The sequence below is a fragment of the Chlorocebus sabaeus genome, chromosome 9, assembly GCF_047675955.1.
Source record: "Chlorocebus sabaeus isolate Y175 chromosome 9, mChlSab1.0.hap1, whole genome shotgun sequence".
NCBI classification, from domain to species: domain Eukaryota; kingdom Metazoa; phylum Chordata; class Mammalia; order Primates; family Cercopithecidae; genus Chlorocebus; species Chlorocebus sabaeus.
Genome location: NC_132912.1, coordinates 19,286,332 through 19,314,014, shown reverse-complemented (window position 1 = coordinate 19,314,014; position 27,683 = coordinate 19,286,332). Strand labels below are relative to the sequence as shown.

General features: G+C 36.2%; 1 protein-coding gene across 1 annotated transcript in view; it reads right to left on the bottom strand.

The window, feature by feature from the left end:
* Positions 1–27,683, bottom strand: part of MALRD1 (MAM and LDL receptor class A domain containing 1) — a 687,535-nt gene that overhangs the window by 528,412 nt on the left and 131,440 nt on the right. The window contains exons 15-17 of the mRNA XM_008002435.3: positions 5,457–5,609; positions 4,925–5,030; positions 4,086–4,453 (exon numbers count right to left, since the gene is read on the bottom strand). Coding sequence (XP_008000626.3) covers positions 4,086–4,453; positions 4,925–5,030; positions 5,457–5,609 — 627 coding nt within the window. The remainder of the gene's footprint in view (positions 1–4,085; positions 4,454–4,924; positions 5,031–5,456; positions 5,610–27,683) is intronic.

Below are 27,683 nucleotides of genomic sequence, written 5' to 3'. Positions count from 1 at the left end.
TTTATGCACATATCTTCTCCGTTTCTATGACCATAACTCCAGGAAAATGATCAAGACCCCATGCCTGGCTCACTGTGAGAAACTTCTGGCTCAGTAGATTTCAACCTCAAATGAATGTTCCAATTGCCAGGGAACATTAAAAAAAAAACAAACACTAAAGCCCAGAATTCATCTCCAGAGGTGTTGATTTAATTGCTCCTAGTGGTAAAGCCATGCATCAGGATTTTTTCTAAACTCCCTTGGTGATTCTAACAGGCAGAGCTGAGAACAATCATATGTTAAGAATCACCTGGGGCTCATGGTAAAATTGCTTACTTCATAGTAAAACACTGAAACAGATACTAGCTTGTTAGATATAGGGTGAAGCCCAGAAATCCACATTTTTAACAAGCACCGTGATACAGATGTTTTCTTGACCTCATTCCCAAATCTCTCATCTTTGATTCCATCCCATCCTAGATCCTGGTGTCCCTACACATCAGTGCCAAGGTAACAAACTTCAATGACAGTATTACCACTTCCTTCTTGAATCCAAATTCTTTCATCCATGCTCATAGAATCCAAACTTTAAATAAAAACTCCTCTGTCTTTCAAACTCCACTTTCCCCAAATTAAAATGACTGCCTGGTCCCTATGACTCTTCCCCATACCCTGCACCATCTTCCCCATGTATTCTAAACACCCCACCTCTTCCTCTACCTCTGTTTGCCCTCATGTTAGGTATGTGCCTTGCCATTTTTTTGCTGTGATTCATCAGTTTGGGTCTTTTCTTCTCACTGGATTGTAGCTCCTTTGAGTTGCAGCTTTTAAACTTCAGCTTCCTTCAGTCCCTAGACCAATTCAGATTTAGGAAGAATCTTACAGGAGTCCTGCCTTATCTGATGTTTTGCTGTTAGCAGTTACAGTAACCCACAACCAACTGTGGTCAAAAAATGTGAAATGGAGAATTCCTGAAATAAGCAATTCATACATTTTGAGTTGTAGGTCATTCTGAGCAGCCTGATGAAATCTTGTACCATCACAAACAATAGTTATCTCAGTTATTAGATCGACTGTAACAGGATCACAGTGCCTGTGTTTAAATGTCACCCTTATTTTACTTAATAATGGCACCAAAGTGCAAGAGTTATAGCACAGGCATATTGTTATAATTGTTCTATTTTATTATTAGTTGTTGTTAATCTCTTAATGCCTAATTTATAAATTAAACATTATCAGGCTGGGCGCAGTGGCTCGCTTCTGTAATCCTAGAACTTTGAGAGGCCAAGGTGAGTGGATCACTTGAGGTCAGGAGTTCAAGATCAGCCTGGCCAACATGGTAAAATCCCATCTCTACTAAAAATACAAAAAAAAAATTAGCTGGGAGTGGTGACAGGCACCTGCAATCCCAGCTACTCAGGAGGCTGAGGCAGGAGAATCGCTTGAACCCGGGAGGCAGAGGTTGCAGTGAGCAGAGATTCTGCCACTGTACTCCAGCCTGAGCAACAGAGGGAGACTTTGTCTAAAAAAAAAAAAACACACACACACACACACACACACAACAAACAAACAAAAAACTTTATCATAAGTATGCATGCATAGGAACAAAACATAGTATCTATAGGACTAGTTACTATTCTGTTTCAGGAATCCACTGGTGATCTTGGAAGCCCACAGGTAAGGGGGAAGTCTACTGTAGTCAATAATTGAAAACTCTTATCTAAATTTCTAGGGTAATATAGGAATGTGTCCATTTTTCAAATGATACTCACTGTATTGACTAAATGGTATAAAATGGGCATTTGACAGTCTTTGGGAGAAGGGGACAGGTTTTAGAATTAACAAGTAGTTCTAAATTTTAGCTTCATTTACATGGTAGTTTTTTGTTTTAATAAATGTCAACCATCCTTTAACTATTCATCTTAGTAATGGCACTTGGTGCCAAAAGTGAACAAATACTCTGAAACAATAAATAAAAGGGTATGCGAATAAATGCAGCCAGGCGAGAACAAATCATCTGTCTTGGAAAATCACAGAAGAGGAGCTTAGACCTAATGAAGGGAACCAAGTGAGTAAATGTCAAGTGGGAGACGAGCTTTCTTTTGATATTTCCTCACTTGTGGCTAATCAAGCCCAGCTGTGATGTGAACTGGGGAGACACAGTGTACCCTCCAGATGTCAGTCTTCGGCTGTAGGGCAGAAGGTGAATGGCAAGTTGCTGCGTTTCTGACATAAAACTGACGCTAAAGCAAACACATTTTTCTATTGTCTGTCTTGGTGCTGACTGCACACTCAAACTTCATTTCCAAAGGGAATATGCCTAGCTCCACCTTTCCGTAAAAGACCGCATCTCTCAATATATTTCAGGAAATCCAACATGGATTTGTGGATCTCTAATGTATACTGTGTAATGAAGTAAAATGCCTTGATGGAAAGCCGTGTGAGAAACTGACATTCTTTCACTAATCCATAATCAGCCGGGCGCGGTGGCTCAAGCCTGTAATCCCAGCACTTTGGGAGGCCGAGACGGGCGGATCACGAGGTCAGGAGATCGAGACCATCCTGGCTAACACGGTGAAACCCCGTCTCTACTAACAATACAAAAAACTAGCCGGGCGAGGTGGCGGCGCCTGTAGTCCCAGCTACTCGGGAGGCTGAGGCAGGAGAATGGCATGAACCCGGGAGGCGGAGCTTGCAGTGAGCTGAGATCCGGCCACTGCACTCCAGCCTGGGCGACAGAGCGAGACTCCGTCTCAAAAAAAAAAAAAAAAAAAAAAGAAGAAGTATTTTTATACTATAGTTGTATTCCCATTATCACATCCTACTAAGCGAATATAGGGAAGCTTGAGGGGTAATTTGCTTATTTTTAGCAGCACATCAACATTTTTTAATGAGTAGGATTTAGAGAGCTTGAAAAGATGAAAAGGCTTTCTAAATTTGCAAAAATAAATTGGCCTTAGGAAAAGTTACACTTCATATGATAGTCATTGTCAAAATTACCAATTTTAATTATATCCACTCAAATATTGGTGTGTAAATTTCATGAGATGCATGGTAATGCTGAATTTAATAGGCCTGACTTTGATATGCCTTTGATAATATGTGTACCGAAGATTATATAGATGCAAAACTCTCTACAATGATTTATATGGAAATTTCTTAATGTTTTCTATGATGTAGTATGCATTTTATGTTTCTACTTTGGTTTGCAATTAGCATCCCTACTTCATGAACATAAATTTAATACATAAAATAAATAATTTGCTTATAAAATAAATTTAATAAAATAAATTGCATAATTTATAAATTTTTCATATATAAAATATAAGTAATTTATAAAATAAATATAATATTCAAGTATCTTCCATTTTTAAAATCATTGCTATTTCTGGATGAGGAATCTTGAGTCCAAGGAAAGATGCAAACTTTTCTTTTTCTTGACAAGGTTTTGTAATAAAAAAAAAAAAAATCCTATTAACTTGGAACTTATTTTCTGCACTGCACCACTAAGTGCAGTGGGCAATAATGGAGCTAGGTTCAAATTGTACTCCTATGTACTACAAAGGCCTGTGAATCTGGCCTTCCCCACACCTTCATCCTTATTATATTTTGGGCCCTCTTTCCCCTTCATCTCCTTGCTCCAGCCACACTGGCTATTTTCCATCTGCCTTGCAGCCACATCTCAGGGCTTTTAGTTACATGCTTTGACTTGTGATTTTTTTTTTAGATCTGATCTAAGTCCTAATGTCTAGAACGTCCAGTGCCATTATTATGTAAAGTCACAGCACTCTTCTTCATAGTTCCTATCAAAGCTACCATTTTTGTTTATTAAATATTTAGATATTTGTCTTTCAATAAGATTGTAAGCTCCATGAGGGCAGGGACTCTGTAGCTGTGTTTATCATTGTATGTCTAGTATTTGGTATCTAGTATCTAATAAATTCACTTAATAAATACTGATGGCTTGACTAACTAACCACACATACCATTCATCAGTTTTGGAGCTATGCTTACTCTTATCGGTTTGACTGACAAGATAAAAGTGAATTCATCAAGGTTGACACTTTCAAAATGAGAAAGAGAATCCCTCAACAAAAAGAACTTACTGCAGTTGACTTCATCAGTACGATCACCACAGTCATCCACCAGGTCACATAGCCGAAGCTTTTCTATGCAAGCCCTGGTGTGGCGACACCAGAAATGATCCAGCCCTTCACAGCTCTCAGCAGGAAGGGGTAGAGAACAATTTTCAAATCGGATGTCATCAATAGCTGAAACCCCATCATAAATGCCCAGACTGACTTTATCTAGTGACAAATGGAAGGGCTGAGAAAGGCGCCCTAGCTGAATGGTTGCCTCTGACCACCGTTCGCCCTGACTGTATAATACTCTCCAAAGCACGGTTGAGTCATGAGATTCTTCCATATGTAGCTGCAGCTCAGCTGCTCCCACTGACAGGCCATAGTTATAGAACCTAAAAAAGAGTAAATATAAGAAATGGAAGTGATTTATAGAATAGACTACATATTTAACCTTTAGACTTTTCCACTTGGTCAACAGTCAATTTTAATGAGTTATCCTAAGACATTTTACTTTCATGCAATAACTGTGGCTGTCCCTTTGCAAGAGCTTATCTGCTGAGGCACACACTCTGTGGTTCTCACAACCCTGGGAACTTGTCTCAAGGAGCTCAGTACTGAACAAGAGGAAGCACTCTTAATTAAATTATAATCCATGGTTGGAGGGAAAAAGCCCCTTTCATCTTAAGAAAGAAAACAACATATACTGAGAACACACTCCTAGGTAAAATGAAAATCATATGAATTTAATGCAACAGCCATTTTTAGAGTAAAACCAGCAGTAAACCACAGAAATGAATAAGTGCAGAGGTATGCCTGCAAACACTTGACCACTAGGGTAACTGACCATTTTGTTTAATATTTACCAGAAGGAAAGTATGCATCCAGGTCCTGTCTGGCTAAAAGTTGGGCTCTGAAGCTTAGCAATTTGCCACAAGCTACTGCCTTTCTTCAGAATGAACATAAAATGCCCTGTTGAGATATAAAAACAAAGCCTTCATTAACCTATTGGATTCAAAAATGAGACATCTGTCCCTTAACCCTACACTGAGCAAGATCATTGTCCAACTGAAATTAAAATTATACAATAAAAATCAATCAGTGACTCTTGGTCAAATTTGCTCTGATAAATGTTGAACCACTATCTACATCTCATGTTAAATGATAACCAAAGACAATTGGTAACCTCAGCTAGTTCAGTCAAAAGTATATCTATATGCCATCTGTACCACCCATAAGGGAATCAGTCCATGCAGACAGCATAACTGTAACTGACAATAATCAACTATCCAACTGTTCGCTGTAGTTGTCACAGAACTGTACCAGCTTCCCTTTCTCTTCTGAGGTCTAACTAAACAGTAAATAGCAGTGGTTAGAGAATCCCTGTTTGCTTCTTACCTTGAGATGTGTTGAGACTATGATCCCGAGGTGGAGCCTGGTGCTCAAAATCAGAAGAAAGTTCATTCCGAGAGCTCCACATCCAGTCAAAATGGTCACCACTAATTGCTTCAAACCAACCACAGCTGTTTGCTTCAAAATCACACTTGGAAACTGAAGAACAAAAATGTGGCTCTTATGTTAACTCTCTCTCCAAACTGCTCCCACGCCTTGAAAAGGCAGAGCTCAAATGGAAATCACCTTATTATACTTCTCTACGACATGAAGGGCAATGAGGGACACATTTCAGAAAATAAAAAACATATTTTTGCATTTGCAAAAATGGAGCTACCCTTTCCATACTGGAGACTGAGAAGACAGAATTCTCAATTTAAGAAATACAAATTTTTTCCAAATGTTCTGAGAAACAGTATCATTCAGTCTGATTGCTTATAGAATTGTCAAGGTATGCCTAATTCATCCCGATACTCACGTTAGTTTCCCTGCTACTATTACATCAGCTGTGAGGCGTCATTGTTCCTGCTGGGTATTTTATGTTAAATCATAAAAAGCTGCTACTTCTAAACAATTTAATATGTGAAGAATCCCAGATACACTATATTTAATACAATGTGTACCCCAGATTTTTATAGAGCTTAATATTTCACGAAGTGTTATATGCATTGCCTAATTGGTGCAGAAAAGAATAATTTGAACTATTTTTCAGATAAGTATGCAGAGAAATCAGTTAAATTCCACAGAGATATTCTGGAAAAGGTAGAGGAAAAAGGGAAGAAGAGAAAGAAAAAGAAAGGGAAATTATAATGTTAGTAGTGTAATAGTACAGCTAATAGTTATTGAACACTTTATATCATAGACTCTGTGTGGAATATATATCTATCTAACCTTCACAAACAGCCATATAGGAAGGTATTATTGTTGTTATTTTACAGAAGAAGAGAGGTTGAGAGGAGTTATTAATGTAACCAAGGTCAAATATTTAGGAAGTTATAAAGTGGGACTGTAATCCAAATATTAGGCTAATATTCTTTCTGCAACTGTTGACAGTAAGTGTTAACTGTCATTAGATTTAAAAAAAAAAGTAAAGCAAAAAGGTATAATCTGAATTTGCTTGGCACGAACATTCAGCTGTTACTACATAGACCAATGTAAAATGAACTTTATTTTCATTGACGATGATTACACTGAAATTCTTAGCCATTGGCTATTTTTATCAAGGAATATACTAATAAACTGCATAGACATACCCTTGTAAAATAAATTAGGAGGTAAACAATGAGTTTAGGGAAAAAAGGATAAACTAAATCACTAAATGAGATTACAAAATGTAAAATTATAAGGGCATTTTAATGTAATAATAAAATTATAGGGAATTTAACCTAATTGTAAGAGCATTTTAACCTAATGATAAAATTATCATTTTGAATCCTGAAAATGCCTCTTCTACATGGAGAAGAATGTGAGGGAATAATATTACAAACACCTTCTAAGTTTTTTATGCTTTCTATGAAATGTCTAATTTCAAAACCATATTTGCTTTCTATCAAATTTCCTGGCACAAATTTGGCCAACAAAGTAGTTCTGAATCTTATCAGAATCACAGGGAATGTATAAATACATCTATATTCTAACAATAAATACTTTAAAAGTGTCACATCTACCTTAATATGCAAGAGATGGCTATACTTCAGTATATAAAGACAATTAGAAATAAGTGAAATGAAAGAAGTTTTACTGTATTTAAAGATTTATCAGTCAGGCGCAGTGGCTCATATCTGTAATCCCAACACTTTGGGTGGCCGAGGCGGAGTGATCACGAAGTCAAGAGATCAAGACCATCCTGGCCAACATGGTGAAACCCCATCTCTACTAAAAATACAAAAATTAGCTGGGCATGGTGGCAAGCATCTGTAGTCCCAGCTACTCGGGAGGCTGAAGCAGGAGAATCCTTTGAATCGGGAGGCGGAGGTTGCAGTGAGCTGAGATCCTCCACCGCACTCCAGCCTGGGTGACAGAGCGAGGCTCCGTCTCAAAAAAAAAGATTTCTCAAGTAAAGTTTAGAAATCTGTGGCAAAGCAAAATTATATACTGCTCAAAAATTAAAGATAATAATAGTAAATAACACAAGTTAGAAATAAAATGCAAAAGATGTTTGTCTTCATATTATTAAAAGCCATCTCTGTAAGTAAATAATATGCAAACAACACATAAATATACATAGAGTCCAGAGTTTTCAAAGTGTGTGGATGTCATTTCAATACCTGGGAAGCAAATGCTTTCCATTCTTATTTCAGACAATCCAGGGAACTGGATCTAGCAGTTATTATTATGTAAATATAGGGAGAAAGCAGGTTATTGCTAATGTATAATATCTATCTCACATAGCTACCTGGAAAGGGAACCTTATTATCTGCTATCCAGGGAGATATTGCTATAGAAATAAGTGAATATTCAAATGGTAGTAAAATTTAAGAAATCATTACAGTGACTTTGTAGTTCTCTTAGATAAGACTCTTCAAAGATAGTGATTTTTCAACAGATAATTATGCTGTTAAAATTCAAATATGCTTTTCTAGTATTCTTTATTCCTACTTAGATTTAAAAACTCCCCTTGATTGATCATAAATGTAATAGTCAATTAAATTAGTCTCCTAGTTAGTCATTAATTGAATATGTGCTTCACTAGAACAGTTTTGAAAAATTATACATATAATTTATACATAGAATTATACATAAATTGTATATAATATATAAATATATATGTGTATATATAAGCACACACGTCTACAATTATAAAATTTCTAAGTTAGAAAAGGAGAAATACAATAGCCTGGGTATGTTTTAAAAATTGAGATCCCAGGATTTTTCACTGTTTCTGAAGCATTATTGACTTTCTCAGTTATCATCATCAGAATCCTCATTTTTGCAATAATAACTGCAATTAGCATTTACTCAAGGTTTAGTGTATAGCCAGCTTTGTGCTAGGGGCCGCTACAGGACTAACAGGATGCCCATTGACACAAAATTTATATTTAATAAAAATTATGCCTGTCTGTACTATGGCTATAGGTTGAAAAGCTAATGATTCTACAGCAGCTTTTAGTTACTGTGAGAAAAATTAACTGAATGGCCTCTATTAATTATGTAAATATCATTACAGCAGTTGCCCCTGGAGAAATGGCGTTACGGGATACTTGCTGGGCTGGCTCACAGTCTATCCCTGTCATTTTTTGAGCTCTTCATTGAGATAAAAGAAGATGAATTTATGTAGAAGCAAAAAAAAAAAAAAACCTCAAGCAGGGAGGGATACAAAAAGCCCAGAATCAGATTCTTTCTTATTTCAGATTCACTGTCTTAGAACTTCTCCGATGGTTTAGGATGATTCTACTGAGGTTTGTTGGTAAGGAATAAACATGAAGTGTACAAAAGAGAAGTCTGAAGTCTGAGCTGGTAATTTGGGCCTCACACAAGGATTTAAACATTCATAGGAGGAAATACGTCCTGACTCATCACGTGGTTGAACTTTGAACAGTTGAACTCCTGGTGTTAGCCACAGAGGCAAGATGCTCATGTTGAGTGAAAAAAACAAAATAAAACAAAAGCTGAACATGTGAGTGGTAATTGTAAAAAGTTAAAACCTAGAGCTACCATTGTGACTTACAGAAAGATCTGAACCAGAAAGAACATAAATGCAAAGTGAAAGACATCTGTTAATACATATGTCATCTGATTTAATCCTCATGAAATACCAAAGAAAATATTATTGTCCCTATCTTATTTTATTTTTTTTGAGACAAAGTCTCATTTAGTAACCCAGGCTGGAGTGCAGTGACATGATCTCGGGTCATGGCAGCCTCAACCTCCCAGGCTCAGGCAGTTCTCCTGCTTCAGCCTCCTGAGTAGTTGAAAACACAGGTACATGCCACCATGCCTGGTTAACTAAAAAAAAAAAAAAAAAAAAAATTGTTGAGATGGGGTCTCCTCATATTGCCCATGCTGGTCTGAGGGCTCAAGGGTCCTCCTGCCTTTACCTCCCAAAGTGCAGGGATTACAAGTGGTAAGCCACCATGCTTGGCCATGTCCCTATTTTATTTTATTTTATTTATTATTTTTTTAAATTTGGAGACAGAGTATTGCTCTATACCCCAGGCTGGAGTGCAGTGGCCGCGATCTCAGCTCACTGAAACCTCCACCTCCCAGGTTCAAGCAATTCTCATGCCTCAGCCTACGGAGTAGCTGGGATTACAGGTGCCTGCCACCACATCCAGTTAATGTTTGTATTTTTAGTAGAGATGAGTTTTTGCCATGTTGGCCAGGCTGGTCTTCAACTCCTGACCTCAAGTGATCCACCTGCCTGGGCCTCCCTAAGTGCTGAGATTACAGGCGTGAGTCACTGCACCTGGCCTGTGTCCCTATTTTAGAAGATATGAGAAATATGAGGTTGAAAGAGGAGTGACATATAATTTTTCAGTGCTCATTACTATTGTCAGGATTCTAACCCAAACCTAATGGCAAAGCCTATGCTCTTAAAAATTATACAGCTTCTATTAAGTTAAATCATTAATAATGATAACAATTTTTAAACAGCTATTCTATAGCAAGCATCATGCTATGTGTTTTTAATGGACAATGACACAAAATCAAAACATGTATGACCACAGGACACATTCTGGAAATACATGTTACACCATACAATAATAATAGCTGTTAAGTCCACCACATTGACTCTTCTTGCTCCTTTAAAGGCTTCTTTTTCCTCTAGATTTTGTGACCCTGCTGAAAGTTGCATGAAGGAGGACAAAAGTTAATTGAGTATTCTAGTATGTCGGCTTAGGTTCATAGAGGTTGTCCTTTATTTGATTAAACATTTGCTATAAACTCCAAATACATGAATACTGTATTATCTATTTTGGAACAGGTTCTGTAACACTGTAATTCTTTTGAGTTTCAGGCTTTTCTATGCATTCTAATGGTTATGTGTTTGAAGTTATCATAAGGTTGAAGCAATTAAACTCTAGACTTCATCAATAGTTAATAGTTATTAATTATTTAAAACAAAATATACAATAGTAAGACAATGTTTGCAAAAGTACCATAAAATTATTTTAAAGATGTCTATATAAATGAATAGAAATAATTAAATCTTTTAAAAATGCCAATACATAAATAATTAAATCATTATTGTATTTGAAATAAGAATAATTAATTACACTATTCTACCTATGGCTTAAACGGTCTCCTGAGATCCAGACAATGGCAGATAATGCCTCATGGGTCTCTTATGCTTCTACACAGGTTATGAGCAGGGCCATTAACTGCCCCTTTGTTCCAGGCTATCCTTTCAAGAGTATTTAAATAGCAGAGCTATGAAAGTCAGATAGTGACTCCCTCTACAACAGAAGACAAGTTATTATCCTGTAGAATAAAGATAATGCCTCTTTCTAAAGAAAAGGTCAGACAAGTTTATTTGCAGCTTATAAAAGATCTGAGTTCCATAAGTTTAGGCCTCTTTAGTAGTGATGCAAGCCTGCTTCATGTGTACATCTATCTACCTCGGCACCTCTCTATTGGCCCCTTACTTAGGGAACATGGGGAGCAAGGAGAACCATTGGAAATATGTTGCTCACAACATTTGCTATACCATTAGTAAAAAGTCATCTGCCTGTGACACAGGAATCTCACCTCTTCTGTCAGCATCCATGAAACAATGGCAGGCTAACTTGTTTCCTTATCAGTCAGGTAAAATTGTAGACCCTTCACAATACTTGACACTATATTCAATATCTATGTATACTACCACTTTGCCGTGAGCCGAGATCACATCACTGCACTCCAGTCTGGGTGACAGTGAGACTCCGTCTCACAACAAGAAAAAAAGGAAAGCTTAGACTCTAGTGTGGGAAATTCATAAGCAAGTAGGCAACCATCAGAGAGTAAAAACCACTATGTGCTCATTCATTCATTATTCATTCATTTGACAAAAACTTAGCAAATATATGCTATATGTCTGTACAAGTATAAAGTCTAAGAGTATAGCAGGGAAAAGAAAGAAAACCTCTGTACTCATGGATTTTTACATATGAAAGCCAGGGGGGTGTGGACATTAGTGGAGATAACAATAAAAACACAAGATAAGTAAGTAATGGTAAAAGGGCTAATAAAAAAAAAATAAGGAAGAATATTGAAAATGTTAGAGCAAAGGGCTGTAATTTTGTCAATGATCAAGGAAGACTTTATAGAAAATTTGGCAACTAGGTAAATGGCTGAAGGGGGTAGGTGAGGAAGCAAGTTGTGCAGCTATGCAAGTAAAAGACACTCACCACCAAGGGAACCACAGGGACAAAGCCTTGAGGCCAAAGCATGCTTCTCATGTATTTCAGATGTATTCAGAGACGAGTGCATCACAAGGACAATGAGTGACAGTACAATAATAAGATATTAAATTAGACAGGCACTTCAATTTTTTTGGCTATAATTTTGAATGAGATGGGAAACAATTGGGATGTTTTAAGCAGAGATGTGACAACATCTGACTTTACTGAAGAGAGTGGAGGACAAACAAGGAAGGGGAAGAATATTGCAAAAATCCAGACAAGAATTGAGAATTCGAGGTCAAGGTGTGATATGGTTTGGCTCTGTGTTCCCACCCAAATCTCATTTTGAGTTGTAATTCCCACGTGTTGAGGGAGGGACCTGGTGGGATGAGATTGGATCATGGGGGCGGTTTCCCCCAATGCTGTTCTCGTTATAGTGAGTGAGTTCTCATGAGATCTGATGGTTTAAAAGTTGTACTCCCTTCATTCTGTCTCTCTCCTGCCACCATGTAAGACGTGCCTTGCTTCCCCTCCACCTTCTGCCATGATTGTGAGTTTCTTGAGGCCTCCCCAGCCATGCAGAACTGTGAGCCAATTAAACCTCTTTCCTTTATAAATTACCCAGTCCCAGGCCGTTCTTAGAGCAGTGTGAAAACAGACTAATACAGGGTGGTAGCAATGAAGACAAAAATGAGCCCTTTTGGAGACACTTTGAAAGAAGACATGACAGGATTAATTGGTATCAAAGGTGTAGTATGAGCAAAAGAGAAGTTAATATGATTTCAAAGTCTTTAACCTGAGCATTTGGAATAATGAAGGTAGCATTCATGAAATGGGAAGACTGTGGGGAGGCAGGTTTGAAGGCGATTAGGGGAAACAGAATCTCAATTTTGGACATGTTGTACTTGCGTTCCTATTAGGTATTTAAGTGATCCTGTCAGGTCGAGAGCTGTATGTACGAGCCTGAAGTTCACATGAGGAGTTTAGGCGGGAGATATAAATTAGAAAATTATCAAAGCGACAAAAGGAAGGCATAAAAATACGAGAAAAAAAAAAAAACAACAACAAAAAAACAAAGAGTGGTGCCTCATGGCCATGGGAGCCAAGTCAAGTTTAAGTATTTGAAGGAGGAGGGTGATACCATCTGCGTCAAATGAAGATTGAGAATAGGTCACTGGATCTAGGTCACTGGTAACTTGGATAAGAACAGTTTCTATTGAATGGTGACAGCCAGAGCCTCACTGGACTGAGTTAAAAGGAGATTCAGAAGAGAAAGGTTAAAGAAAGTGAATACAGTGAATTCTTTGAAGTACTATAAAGGAAAGGGGGAAAATGTAAAGGAAATGAGAGAAAAATGGTATATTAGCTGGAAGGAGAAACTAGATCAAGACAAGATATTTTTAAGATGTGAGAGGTAAAAACCTTTTTATTTATTTATTTATTTATTTATTTATTTTTTTGCTTATAGAAAAGACTGGTAGAAAAACTTTCAGGAGTAATGCTGTTGAACAGGCAAACGGAAAGGGGTTCTACATATAAGAAACACGGACAGTTTACTTTGGGTACAGGAGAAAAGACTGACTTTACCAGTGGGTAGAAGTGGTGCTGGAATTTCTAAAAGTTCTTTTCCGGTTGTTTCTATTTTTTCAGTGAAATAACATGTAAGATCACAGTTGAGGCTAGGAATAGAGAAGTTGAAGACAGATGTTAAAGAAGACAGATGAAAAATGTGTTATTCATTGAGGAAGGCAGGGGAGGCAATGGATTGGGGAAATTGCATATGCTTACCGGGTAACCTTGAGAACACACTTTAGGGCAGCAATCCCCAATGTAAAGTGAGAACAGATGGCACTGGGTTTTTTGTCTGTTTGTTTTTGTTTTTCTATCTCTAGCCACATTCAGCTATGCTTGTTGACTGGATGTGGAGTATAAGGAAAAGGGTGGAGTTAAAGATGAGTACAAAGTGTTTACCTGTAGCAACTGAAGAATGGCGTTGTCATTTCTAACCCTGGGCATACTCTAAGACCATGTTTGGAGGAAACTCTCAGAAGCTTGCAGGTGGGTATGAAAAATTTAAGATCCCAATTAAACGTCCAGGGGAAGATGTTTAATAGAGAGTTAGATCTGAGTCTGGAGTTCAAGAAAGAGGTTTAAACTAGAGATACAAATTTGGGAGACATGATCATATCAATGGCATTTAAAGCTGAAGACTAGATGAGTTTTCTACAGTAGTGAAGATAAAAGATCTAAGGTCTAGACATCAGAACCAGAAAGAAAAACAAGCAAAGATGAGAAAGAACAATCAAGGAAGTTGAGGAAAACCTAGGGAATTTGCCATCTTGAAAGCCAAGTGAATAAAATGTTTTCAGGAAACGGAAAATGTGGTTAGCTGCAAATATTGCTTTTAGTAATCCCCATTTATTTACAAGGGATATTTTCCAAGACCCCCTAGTAGATGGCTGAAGCTCTGGATTATGCTGAACACAACATACGCTGCTTTTCTATCTGACAATCAAGTTGGCTACCAAGCAGGGTGGTCATAGACAGCCTGAATACACTGGACAAAAGGATGATTCACATCCTGGGCAGGACAGATAAGGACAGCATGAGAATTCATCACACTACTTAGAATGGAGTGCAATTTAAAACTTGTGAATTTATTTCTGGAATTTTCCATTTTATATTTTCAGACTGAGGTTGACTGTGGAAAGCAAAACTGCAGATAAGGGTGGACCACTGTACAAATCAGGATGAGGGCTAAGAATTGACTTTTAGATGTAACAATATAAGGCCCTTGTGGGTCCTGATTACAGGGGGAAAAGCCTGAATAGAGAGAATTTAAGTAAATATTGGAGAAGAGAATAACTTTTGACAACATCTTTCTAAGACTTTATCAAGGAAAACTGAGAAATAAGGTAGAAAGCTGTCATAGAAAATGGGGTCAAGAGAGTTGAACAGCATGTTTATCTAGGCTCATGGGGAAGACACAGTAGACAGGGACAAAGTGGGTGGGATTTGCTGGAGAGACACCATTGAATAGTAAAGAAAAGATGGGATCTAGTTCACAAGCAGAAAGTATCGAAGTGTCCAGACAGCTCATGTATGGTAATAGAGTGACAGTGTCATTATGGAAATTGTATTTTAGAAACTGGGAATAATAAAGAAACCAAGGCTGCTTGAGTAGCACTAAAGACTGACAGTGAAAAAGAAGAGAACGTTTTGTTGTTACTGGATAAATGACTCCCATGAGGAACTCTTGTTACTCCAGAGTCCTTAAAGAGGACTCAATAGGCTATGGAAAATATTACAAAAATACAAGCAATAACTGTATATCAATTCATACCAAATTTGTACAGGCTTACAAAAAACCTATGTTTATTTTCTTTATGTTTATATTTAAAAGCAAATATAACTTAGGCTTATCAGGGTCTCTAAGGAGCACCCACAATTGTGTTTGAAACGTGAAATTGTATTAATGAGCTCACGTTAAAAACGGTACCCATTATTATGCTTATATTTACGAGAAGACTGTTAGTGCTACAGTGACATGAGGTGGGTTGTTATTAGATAAATAATTTTTTTTTAGATAATCACATTAAGGGTATACTATAGTAATAGATGAACAAAATGTATGATTCGTAAAAGACCCTACTATTTTTTCTCTGGGGGTAGGCAGAAATTAGTGATACATTTTTTAAATAATGTAACTTTTTTTCTATCATGCTAAATGTTTATTTATATTGTCTTTGCATTACATATATATGCATATATATGTGTGTGTGTGTATATATATGTATTATTTTTTCCCCCAGACCAAGCTAATGATCTCAAATGTTTTATACTTCTTGGTAAAAGCTCAATTACCTAAAGAGCCAAAATATGAATATTTTAAGTTAAAACTCAGGTTGCTTGGTTAAAATTTACAGGGATCTCTTATTACCCAAGATAACCTGCTCTCCAGGATATAAGGAATTATTTATATTAACCCTCCCCATGTTTACAACCCAAATCAAGTGCAATTGTATTAATATTCCCATATATTGTAGCACTATTTAATAATTCAATCTTTCTTTTTTTTTGAGATGGGATCTCACTGTGTTGCCCAGGCTGGAGTGCAGTGGCATGATCATGGTTCACTGCAGCCTCAACCTCCCAAACTTTAATGATCCTTCCTTCTCAGCCTCTGAGTAGCTGGGACTACAAGCATGTGCCACCACGCCCAGCTAATGTTTGTATTTTTTGTAGAGATGAGGTTTTGTCATGTTGCCCAGACTGGTCTGGAACTCCTGGGCTCAAGTGATCCTCCTGCCTCAGCCTCTCAAAGTGCTGGGATTACAGGTGAGAGCCACCGAGCCTGGCTTGATCCATCTTATTTCATGACTATGTATGCCTGATGTTGTAAGTTATTTTATCACCCTCTTACAATTCTATTGTTGATCGTTTGTTGAAATAATGTTGGCCTTCTTTCAGAATTCATTGTGAGGCATACAGTATTTCCAGGAACTGAAGAAGTATTAGAAAAATCTGTCTAATAAATTTCAAAACTGAAAAGAGTATAAAGCCATATTTCAAGTATCCCTGTGAACACAAAAGAACACATACAAAGAAAACCCACAAAGGCACACCCTAGCCAAACTGCCGAAAATCTATGCCAGAGAGAAAAATGTTAAAAGCAGCTGGAAAAAAAAAAGCATAAATCACCTTCAAAGAATACTTATTAGACCTCTTTAATAGATGCAATGGAAACCAGAAAGAAAAGGAATGTTATCTTTAGAGTGTTGGAAGAAAATAACAGCCGGTGCATTTGTTTTCTATTGACACCCAGGGCATTGGTTTTATTTTATTTTAGTTGGTTATATTTTATTTTAGTTTCTATCAGTTTTCTACTGCTATGTAACAAACAACCGCAACCTAGGGACTTGCCACACTCATTTATTACCTCATAGTTTCTGTAGGTCAGAGGTCTAGGACGGCAGGGCATGGCTGTCTGCTTAGGGTCTCACAAGGCAGCAATAAAAGTGCAAGTCACAATGGCTCTTATCTGGAGGCTGTGGGGGGAAATCTTCTTCCTGGCTTATTCTCATTTATGTGGATGGCAGAATTCAGTTTTTCGTGGCTGTTAAGACTGAGGTCCTTGTTTTACTGCTGGCTGTCTGCTGAGGATTTCTTTTGTCTCCTTAAGGCTGACTGTCCTATCTTTTCATGTGGCTCCTTCCATCTTTAAACCAGCAATGGCATACCAAGCCCTCTTCTTATTTGCTTTTTCCCCTACTTTTTCTTTATTGTCATAAAATACACATAAAATTATTATCTAAACCATTTTAAGTGCACAACTTAAAAGTATTAAGTGCATTCATATTGTTGCACAACCATCACCAACATCCATGTCCAAAACTCTTTTCATCTCGCAAAACTGACATCTGTACCCATTACACAAGAATACTCCACTTCCTTCTTCCTCAGGCCCAGGAAATTACCATTCTACTGTCTCTAAGATTTAGGCTATTCTCTGTACCTCTGTACCTCTGTAATGATATGGTTAGATAAGTCTAACCATATCATTATTTCTTTTTGTGAATGGCTTATCTCACTGAGCATTATGTCCTCAAGTTTGGTTTTTTTGTTTTGTTTTGTTTTTTTACTTATTTATTTTTGAGATGGAGTTTTGCTCTGTTACCCAGGCTGGAGTGCAGTGGCATGAGTGATCTCGGCTCACTACAACCTCCACTTCCCAGATTCAAACAATTCTCCTGCTTCAGCCTCCTGAGTAGCTGGGATTACAGGTGCACACCACCACACCCAGCTAATTTTTGTATTTTTAGTAGAGATGGGATTTCACCATGTTGGCCAGGCTGGTCTCAAACTCCTGACCTCAGGTGATCCACCCACCCACCTCAGCCTCCCAAAGTGCTGGGATTACAGGCGTCAGTAACTGCACCCGGCCATGTCCTCAAGTTTTATTCACTTTATAGCATATGTCAGAATTTCTTTCCTTGTTATGACTGAATAACATTCCACTGTATGCATTCACCACATTTTTCTTATCCCCTCATCTGTCAGTGAATGAATGGGTTATTTTCAGCTTTTAGCTATTGTGAATAATATTTCTATGAATATGAATGTACAAATACCTCTTTGAGATCCTGCTTTCAATTATTTTGAGTATATACCCAAAGCTGGAATTGCCAAATCATATGGTAATCATATTTTTAATTTTTTCGAAGAACTACTTTCCTCTTCCACAGTAGCTATGCCATTTTACATCCCCAACAGTGCACACGAGTTCCAATTTCCACACCCTCACTAACACTTGTTAATTTCTGGATTAGTTTTTTGTTTGGTTGTTTTTTGTTTTGGGTTTTTATTTTTTTGGTAGTAATCTAATGGGTGCATGGTGGTCTCTCATTGTTTTGATTTGCATTTCCCTAATGTTGGTGATGTTGGATAACTTTTCACATGCTTATTGGTCATGTGTTTATCTTCTTTGGAGAAACATCCATTAAAATATTTTGTCTACTTTTGAATTGAGCTGTTGGTCTATTATTGAGTTTTAGAAGTTCTCTCTATATTGTGGATATCAATCCCTTATCAGATATATAATTTGCAAAAGTTTCTCCCCTTCTTGGGGTTGCCTTTTTACTCTGTTAATACTGTTTCAGGATGCAAAAAATTTTCAAGTTTTCATAAACTCCAATTTGTCTATTTTTTATTTTGTTGCCTATGCCTTTGGTGTCATCCATTAAATCATTGACAACCTCAGCATCATAAAGTTTTTGTCCTATATTTTAAGAGTTTTATAGTTTTAGGTCTTATATTTAGGTTATGGATTGATTTTAAGTTAATTTTTGAATATGAAGTTAGGTAAGTGTCCAACTTCATACTTTCACAAGTTGGTATCTAGTTTTCCCAGGAGCATGTATTGAAAATACTGGTTTTTACCAATTGAATGGTGTTGGTACCTTTGCCGGAAAAAAAAAAAAAAATCATTTGATCATATATGTGAGGGTTTATTTCTGGACTCTGTAATCTATTCCATTGATCTATACATTGGTCTTTTTGGTAGTACCATACTGTTTTTGTTTTGTTTACTGTAGTTTTGTAATAAGTTTTGAAATCAGGGTGTGTGTGTGTCCTCCAACTTTGTTCCTCTTTTTCAGAATGATTTTGTCTATTTGGGGTTGAGATTCAATATGAACTTATTTTCTATTTCAGCTAAAAAAATGTGATTGGTATTTTAATAGGGATTGTATTGAATCTGTAGATCAATTTGAGTGGTACTCACATCTTAAGGATATTAAGTCTTCTAATCCATGAACATGGAATGTCTTTTCATTATTTATATTTTTACAGTTTCTTTCAGAAATTTTTAAAAAATTTTTTATTGTACAAGTCTTTCATCATCTTAATTCCTAAAGACTTTCTCTCTTTTTTTATGTTATTGCAAACAAATTGGCTTTTTAATTTCCTTTTTGGATGGTTCATTGCTAATGTACAGAAATGCAACCAATTTTTGTATTTTAACTTTATATTTTGTTGAATTCATTTTTTAATTCTAATAGGATTTTTTGTAGAATTTACAGGGATATTTACATATAAAAATTCTTTCTTTCCAACTTGTATGACTTTTATTTCATTATCTTTATTCCTATTATTTTCTTTTTTTGTTATGTTTTAAACTAATTGCTTTTGCTAGTACTATGAATAGAAGTGGCAAACGTGGATATGGATGGACATCCTTGCCTTATTCCTGATCTTAAAAGAAAACCTTTTAGTCTTTCACCAATGAGTATAATGTAGCTGTGGGTTTTTCATATACGGCTTTTATTATGTTGAGGTGGTTTCCTTTTTTTCCTGGTTTGTTGAGTATTTTTATCCTGAATTGAATATTGAATTGTATCAAATGTTTTTTCTGTATCAATTGAGGTGATCACGTGTTTTTTTCTTTCCTTCGTTCCGTTAATGTGGTGCATTACATAGATAGATATTCCTCGGTTGAACCATTCCTGCATTCCAGGAAAAAATCCCACTTGGTAATGTTGTATAATCTTTTTAATATGCTTCTGATATAAATTTGCTAATATTTTGTTGAGGATTTTGCATAAATGATCATAAAGGATATGGGTTCATAGTTTTCTTTTTTTTTTTTTTTTTTTGGCAGTCTCTTTGTCTGGCTTGAGTCTTAGGGTAATGCTGGCCTCACTGAATAAGTTAGAAAATATTCTTTCTCTTCAAATTTTTGGAAAAATTTGAGAAGGACTGTTGTTAGTTCTTTTTTACATATGTGGCAAACTTCACCACTGATACTAATGGGACAGTTCCAGGGCTTTACTTTGTTGGCAGATCTTTTATTATTCATCAAATCTCTTTGCTAGTTGTAGATCCATTCAGATTTTCTATTTCTTTGTGCTTTAGTCTTGGTAGGTTTTACATTTCTAGAAATCTGTTTATTATACTTAAGTTATCCAATTTTATCCAGTTATCTGTTTATTATACTTAAGTTATCCAAAGGCATGCACTTGTATATGGTACTCTCTTATAATCTTTTTTATTTATGTAGAATTGATAGTAATGTCCCCACTTTTATTTCTGATTATAGTAATTTGAATCTTCTCTCTCTCTTTGTCTCTCCCTCTCTCTGTCTCTCTCTCCCTCTCTCTCTCTTTCTCCCTTGGTCCATTTAGCTAAAGGTTTGTCAATTTTATCAATCTTTTTGAAGAACCAATGTTTGATTTCTTTGATTTGCTTTATTATCTTTATTTATTCACTTCTATCAAAGCTTTTCACTTCTACCTGCCTTCAAAATAGATCCAGAATCTGCCCACTTCTGACCATCTCTACTGCTCTCACCCTACCTAGTTGAAGTCACCATCATTTCCTTATTCAGTCCTTGGAATACTCCCCAACTGCTCTTTCTGCTTCCATTTTTGCCACTGGCCATCAGTTGGGAGCTTGCTGGTAATGTCATCTAGACTTTGGTGTTGCTAGTACCTGAACCAACAATAACAGCTAAGCTGTAGTCATCTTCCGTTGAACATAAATATTTGCACAGATCAACAACATCCAACAAGGTCACTCTGTAGACTGAGAAATAAAACCAGACAAAAAGAAGGTCACTCTATTCATTTGTGAACACAGACAAAAAAAAGATCACAGTGTAAACTCGAAAGTGCTCAAATATTCATTCCCCTTTCCTGACTGACATGAGTATTGTATTTTAACCAATGATAACTTCAGTTCAATTTCTCTCACCTCCTAAATTTTATTTAGATACACAATTATAGAATTATCCTATTTTTTGAAAAAACATCCAATCAAAAGAGAATTCTTGCTTCCTTGAGCCCTTCTGTAAACCACCCAACACAAGTTCAAATCCTAGAATAAGTTCCTCTTGCTAAGCCACATCCAAGTTTTTCCTGGTAGGCCATTTTCCTTGCTTAGCAATTATCAATAAACCCAATTTTGTTACAGGTTGTCATTGATGATGGGCATCAACAACCCCCTTCTATCCCTTTTCAATGTAGCAAACACAGTGATTGTGGCAAGTCAGATCTTGAAAGTCTTCTGTTCAAAATGCTCCCAGTCTCACTTAAAAGCTAGTGTCCTTACAATGACCCATAAGGCCTCAGCTGAAATGGTCCTCAACCTTGGTTGCACATAATTTAAAAATTATGAATGCCAGGATTCTACCCTAGAGATTGTGATTTAATTAGCCCTGCCTCAAGTCTTTTCATTTCGACTTTCATTTTAGATACAGTGAGTACATGTGCAGATTTGTTCAATGGGAATACTGAACGATGCCAAGGTTTGGAGTACAGATCCCATAACCCAGGTAGTCAGCACAGTACCCAACAGGTAGTTTTTAAACCCACCCACCTCTCCACCCTCCAGTAGTCCATTGTCTGTTGTGTCCCTATTTATGTTCAGGTGCACTCAATGTTTTAGTTGCCACTTACGATTAAGAACATGTGGTATTTGGTTTCCGTTTCTGTGTTAATTTGCTTAGGATTCTGCCCTCCAACTCAACCCATGTTGCTGCAAAGAACTCGGAGTGCCTCTCACACACAGCCAATGTTGGGAACCATTGCTCTAGGTGGGCTGCTCTTCCTCAGCCTTATTATCCTATACTTGTTCTCTTTAATCAACCTCTTCCAATCACATTGGTCCCCTTGCAATTGTTCAAACTCACCAGGTGTGTTCCTGTCCCAATCCCTTAGTTCCTTCTTTCTTCTTAGAACACTCTTTCCAGAGATATCTCAAAGCTTGTTTCCTCACCTTCTCAAGTCTTTGTTTCAATGCCACCTTGTAACTGAGATGTACTATGACCACTCTCTTGGAAATTGCAAAGTTCCCTTGCCTTCCCCCATTGCCCTTTCCTTGCCTCATTTTTTCTCTACAGCATATATCCCTTCTAAAAATAGTACATAATTTATTCACTCATTATAAGTGTCAGTCTCTCCCCAGCTAGGAAGCAGGGCCCTAATATTAATCCTCTTTATGCCTTATTTTACAGAGCTATAAATTAGCTTGTGCATGCAAATTTACTTCAAACACTGTCAGCTATAAAGTAAGTGCTTAAAAGTAAGCATGTGAGTATTTATACTATATAAATTAAGTAAATTATTCTGTGGTCTTTTAGGTGTCTTTAAACCTATATCCCAAAGAGATAATTCTATCACATCAGAAGCAATGTACATTTCACTCCCTACAGTGGTGTGTTTCTGCAAGGCAGGGAGACATCAACTGCTTGGATGCTTGGAACACTTGGTGTAAGATGGGGAAGGCTCTGTATGCCCCCCTTTTACCTATCATACACATTGCTAACCTGAAAATGGAAACAAAATCAACAAGAGTAGTGGCATGGGAGAAAAGAGAAGAACTGAATAGTTTCAGCACATAAGCAACAAAAAGAAAAGGAAAGCTGCTAACACTTCTAACACAATTTTAAGAGCGAAGAAGAACAATGATCTTGTCAAAAAAATAATATCCCATCCAAGCTCAAAGTAATGACACAGAAAAAAAAATCCACTGTCTCCATAGTCACCATTAATAATCTAATGTATTGGAATTTAATCTTAAATAATCACAGAAAAAGCCTTTCTTATTAAATGCCTGACTTTATTCTCAATAGAATTTTCAACTGAGGAAGAAGAATCACTTATTTTCATTACTGTCCTGAATTCTCCTAATTTAACAACATGATTATCTGCAGCAAAGATTGATCAAAATATCATGGGTTATTTATCAGATTGTACCTGTCTATAGAAATACTTTTCACTTTTCTTTATCAGTGATCAATGACTTCCATAAATGAGGGTGAATGGACGTTTTCTCCACTTCTTGGTTTTATGCCACAGAAATGACAAGCCTTCACCAGAAACAATCTCCCATTAGGGTCTTTCACAATGACGTCTGTCTAGAGGGATTTGTCTGACTAGAAAACAGTTGTCAAGAGAAGAGAATGGAAATCCAGTCTACTACGGAAAAATAACCAGATAGCCTTTTTCCCTACAGAGACTTATTTACCAATATGCATTTAATAAAAAAGGAAGATACTCAATAATTAGCAAATTTATGCATATTTTGAGACTTTTTTTCCTTGTATTCAGGGCTATGGAAAAAGAACATAAGATAGAACATAGAAAACAGCAGCTAATTTTCCCAGGTCTTATTAAATTAAAAGTAATTTGTAATTATACAGACAGACACATCATAGAAAGCCTTTAATATTATAATTAAGATTAAATATCTCCACTCTAGCCAAAAAGGCCTACTCAGAAACATTTTTCAGAAAATACACTGAAAAAATAGTCCTAATTCAAAGACTTAAGACACACACACACACATACACAAACACTTCTCAAAAAAATATAGAGCAGAGAGTTGCTATAGGAAATTCAAGCCTTCTCTCTGAATTTATGTAATAAAAGAAAACATAAGACTCAGCGCAGAGTAATGCAATTATTCTTGATCAGTAGCATTATTTATTTGAGTCTTGAGGAAACTAAGTATTTGCTCACAAAAATAGGAACTTATAAATAGTATTTCGATAACCTATACTAAAGAATCAATTTAGAGTAACAATTTTGATATAAGAAAAATGAAGATAAGATTTCAAAAATGATGAGGTGGCATTATGATTGGCCTCTACATCAAATAACCTGTCTAGGAGAAATGGACTTTTCAGAACACTGGAATTATGGAAAGACACCTAGGTACTGGTTCTGCTCTCTGGAGCTCACTCCCAATCTGCCTCCTTTTAGGGTTTGTCCTGATGCCAAGTTTGGCTTGAGAGCTAAGATGTGCACATCATGTTAAACACTCCCTTAAATGAAAACATACAGAGTATTTGTCTAGTTCCTCATAAATGGCAACGTGAGTCCAGGTCTAAAATCCACTCTTGGCATTGAACTTTTCTGATACGTTGTAATTCCACCCTGCCCAGACAAAAATTGTATCCAACAGTGATTCACCCTGCAGCCTGTCCCTTAGAGTTTCTGAAGGTTCAGAGAAGTTTTGTTGAAATATGTTGTTATGTGTCATGCTATGTAGGTATTTCAGTCCTTCAGTTATTATGATTAAAATATCAGACACAATTTAACATCATAGTCAGTGTGTGGTGTTTTAACTGGCAGAGAGAGAGACTCCTTGAAAACCTGGCCACCTGGGTTACAATTTAAGTAATTGTGCTTTTATATCATAATATAAATAAATATGGAAACATTCAATTAAATTATCCAAGGCTATCAAAATTCTGTAAAACTTCCCAACCTCTATGTATCCCAAACAGTTCTTGAACAAATCCATTAACTGTTTTTCTCTCATTTACCAAAATTGGTTACAATTTATATTTGCTATTTTTGTCTATAAAATCTGAAGATATTTCAAGGTACTGAAGATCTAAATTTTTAGCAAACTTAATAACCCGTTTAAGGTAGGCCATGATCAGTCTCATGTAAAAGAGAAAGTAAATTGTGTTAAACATGGTTGTGAAAGTGAGAAAAATTCAAGTAAATAGTATTAAAATATTAAATGTTTGAAATTCAAGAATAGCAATGGTCCTTTTTAGGAGGATTTAAGTTCATAAACAGAAATCCTGAGAGTGGCATTGTCTTTTCCTCCTCATAAGAAACCCCTGTTTTTTCAAGCAATTAAGGTCTTTATAAGAGAAGTGATATGTTCGTTTTTTCAACACTAGAATCGCAGCCTAAATTTTGCATGCTTCCTTCAAACATTTTTGCTGCAAAAAGACAAGAAAAAAAAAAAAAAAGACTCCTATTTCTCCGTATTCTTCACTGTGTCTTTACCTCACCTCCACTCATTGCCAGAATCTTTAATGAAAGCATTCACAAAAATGGGATGAAGAATTAGCATTTCTATGAATAAACAGAATCACAGTATAAAATTAGCTTTTTCAAAAAAAGCAGGCAAAAAAAAAAAAAAAGAACTTAAAATAAGACTTTAGAGAACTGGAGCTCATTTGCTAATTTTCTAATTCAATTCCATATGAGGGTGGGTCCATTATCCAAATAGTGATCTTTTATTTTCCTTTTATGTCTGAAAAATTATATTTTAAGTCCCTGAAAAGCACTATAAGAATTAAAAGCTATTTAATACATTTCAGATTTATAAAATGTAATGTAATAAAGAAATAATTACTAAGGATAAAGGATTAAGTATTATTTTTTAAAGACATTCATTCATTAAACTTCTAGACATTGGAAGGCTGAGGCGGGCAGATCACGAGGTCAGGAGATCGAGACCATCCTGGCTAACACGGTGAAACCCCGTCCCTACTGAAAATACAAAAAAAATTAGCCAGCTGTGGTGGCGGGCACCTGTAGTCCCAGCTACTCGGGAGGCTGAGGCAGGAGAATGGTGTGAACCTGGGAGGCGTGAGCCCAGACTGTGCCACTGCACTCCAGCCTGGGCAACAGAGCGAGACTCCATCTCAAAAAAAAAAAAAAAAAAAAAAAAAAAAAAAAGAAAAAAAAAAAAGAAATATAGGTTTTGGAGGCAGACTGTGTTTAAAATGGAATTCTGATAAGAAAACTAAATGATAAGAAAGTTTGTAAAATGAGGAAAATAGTACCTATTTCTTATATTTGATGATTAAAAGACTATATAGGTAAGGTTCTTAAACCATGTACATTTGGTAACAGTCTTAATGTATATCAGAGAGAGGCCTAGAACTTTTAATCCCTGGCAGAACTTGCAATAGACACTCTTCTTAAACAGCAAGAAAACTAGAAAACATCTTAAGAAATTCCAATAGAGGACTTACATACCTTCTATTGAATATATTCTCCAACTTCCTAGACTTAAAATAGCTACTTGTTTACATCTCTAATCCAGTAATCATTACAAAACTATTAAACCGATACATTTCTTCCCTCACAGACTAGGCTTCTTTTCTTAATTTTTAAAACAAATTTTATTGTGTATATCAAACATGCATGACATAAGGTTATGAGCTACATATAGAGGTTATTACAGCGAGGCAAATTAAATATCCATTATCTCACATAATTACCCCTTTTTTTCTTTTATTTTGTGGCAAGAGTAGCTAAAACTCACTCATTTATCAAATCTGAAAACTCAAATCCAGGAAAGTATTATTAACCGTAGTCCTCATGTTGTACATTCCATCCCTAGACACATTTCTCCTCCATATCTGCTACATCATATCCTCCGATCTACCTATCTCCATTTCTTTCTCTTGGCCCCTGCCTCTGATAACCACTGTTTCATTGTCTATAACTGTATACAATTTTTAGATGCCACTCATAATTGAGATAATGTAATATTTTCCTTCCTGTGTTTGGCTTATTTCACTTAGCATAATTTCCTCCAGATTCACCCAGGATGCGAAAAAAGGCAGAATCTCTTTTTTTTAAGGCTGAATAATATTCCACTGTTTTGTAAATGCCACAGTTTATCTATCTGTCCATAACAGACACTTAGGTTGTTTTCATATCTTGGCTATCAAGAATAATCCTGCAGCGAACATGGGAGTGCAGATAGCTTTCTGAGGTGGGAATTTCATTTCTTCTGGGTATATACCCAAAAGAGGGATTGCTAAATCATAGGGTAGTTTTATTTTCAATTTCTTTAGAAACCTCCATACCATATTCCATAATGGCTGCACAATTCACATTTGTACCAACAGTATATGAGTACTCTTTTCTCCACACTCTTACTAAAATTTGTTAACCTTTTTTTATTATAGCCATCCTAATTGATATGAGGAGGTATCTAAAAGAGTTTTGGATTTGTATTTCCCTGATGATTAATGCCAAAGAAATGTTGAATATCTGTTCATATATCAGTTGATTATTTTTATGACTTCTGTGGAGAAATGTCCATTCAGAGCCTTTGCCCATTTTTTATCTATTTATCTATTTCTGAGTTGTATAAAATCTTCATAAATTTTGAATATTGACCCCTTATCAGATATATGGTTTGCAAATATTTTTCCCGATATGCAGGTTGTTATTTTATTTTGCTGAGTGTTTCCTTTACTGTGCAGAAGCTTTTTAGTTTGAGGTAATCCCATTATATATTTCTGCTTTTGTAGCAAGGGCATTTGGTGTGATATTAAAAAATCATTGCCAACCCCAATGTCAAGGAGTTTTTCCCCTATGTTCTCTTCTAGGAATTTAATGATTTCAGGTCTTAAATATAGGACTTTCTTACATTTTGAATTTATTTAAGTGGATGGTGTAAGACAAAGGTCCAATTTCATTCTTTCGCATGGGAACGTCCAGATTTTCCGGCACCATTTATTGAAGAGACTGTTTTTTCCCTGTTGTGTCCTCTTGGTGCCTTTATCAAAACTTAATTGGTCTTTTATGTTCAGATTTATTTCTGAGATCTCCGTAACAGATTACATTTCTTGAGGGAAATGATCAGACTT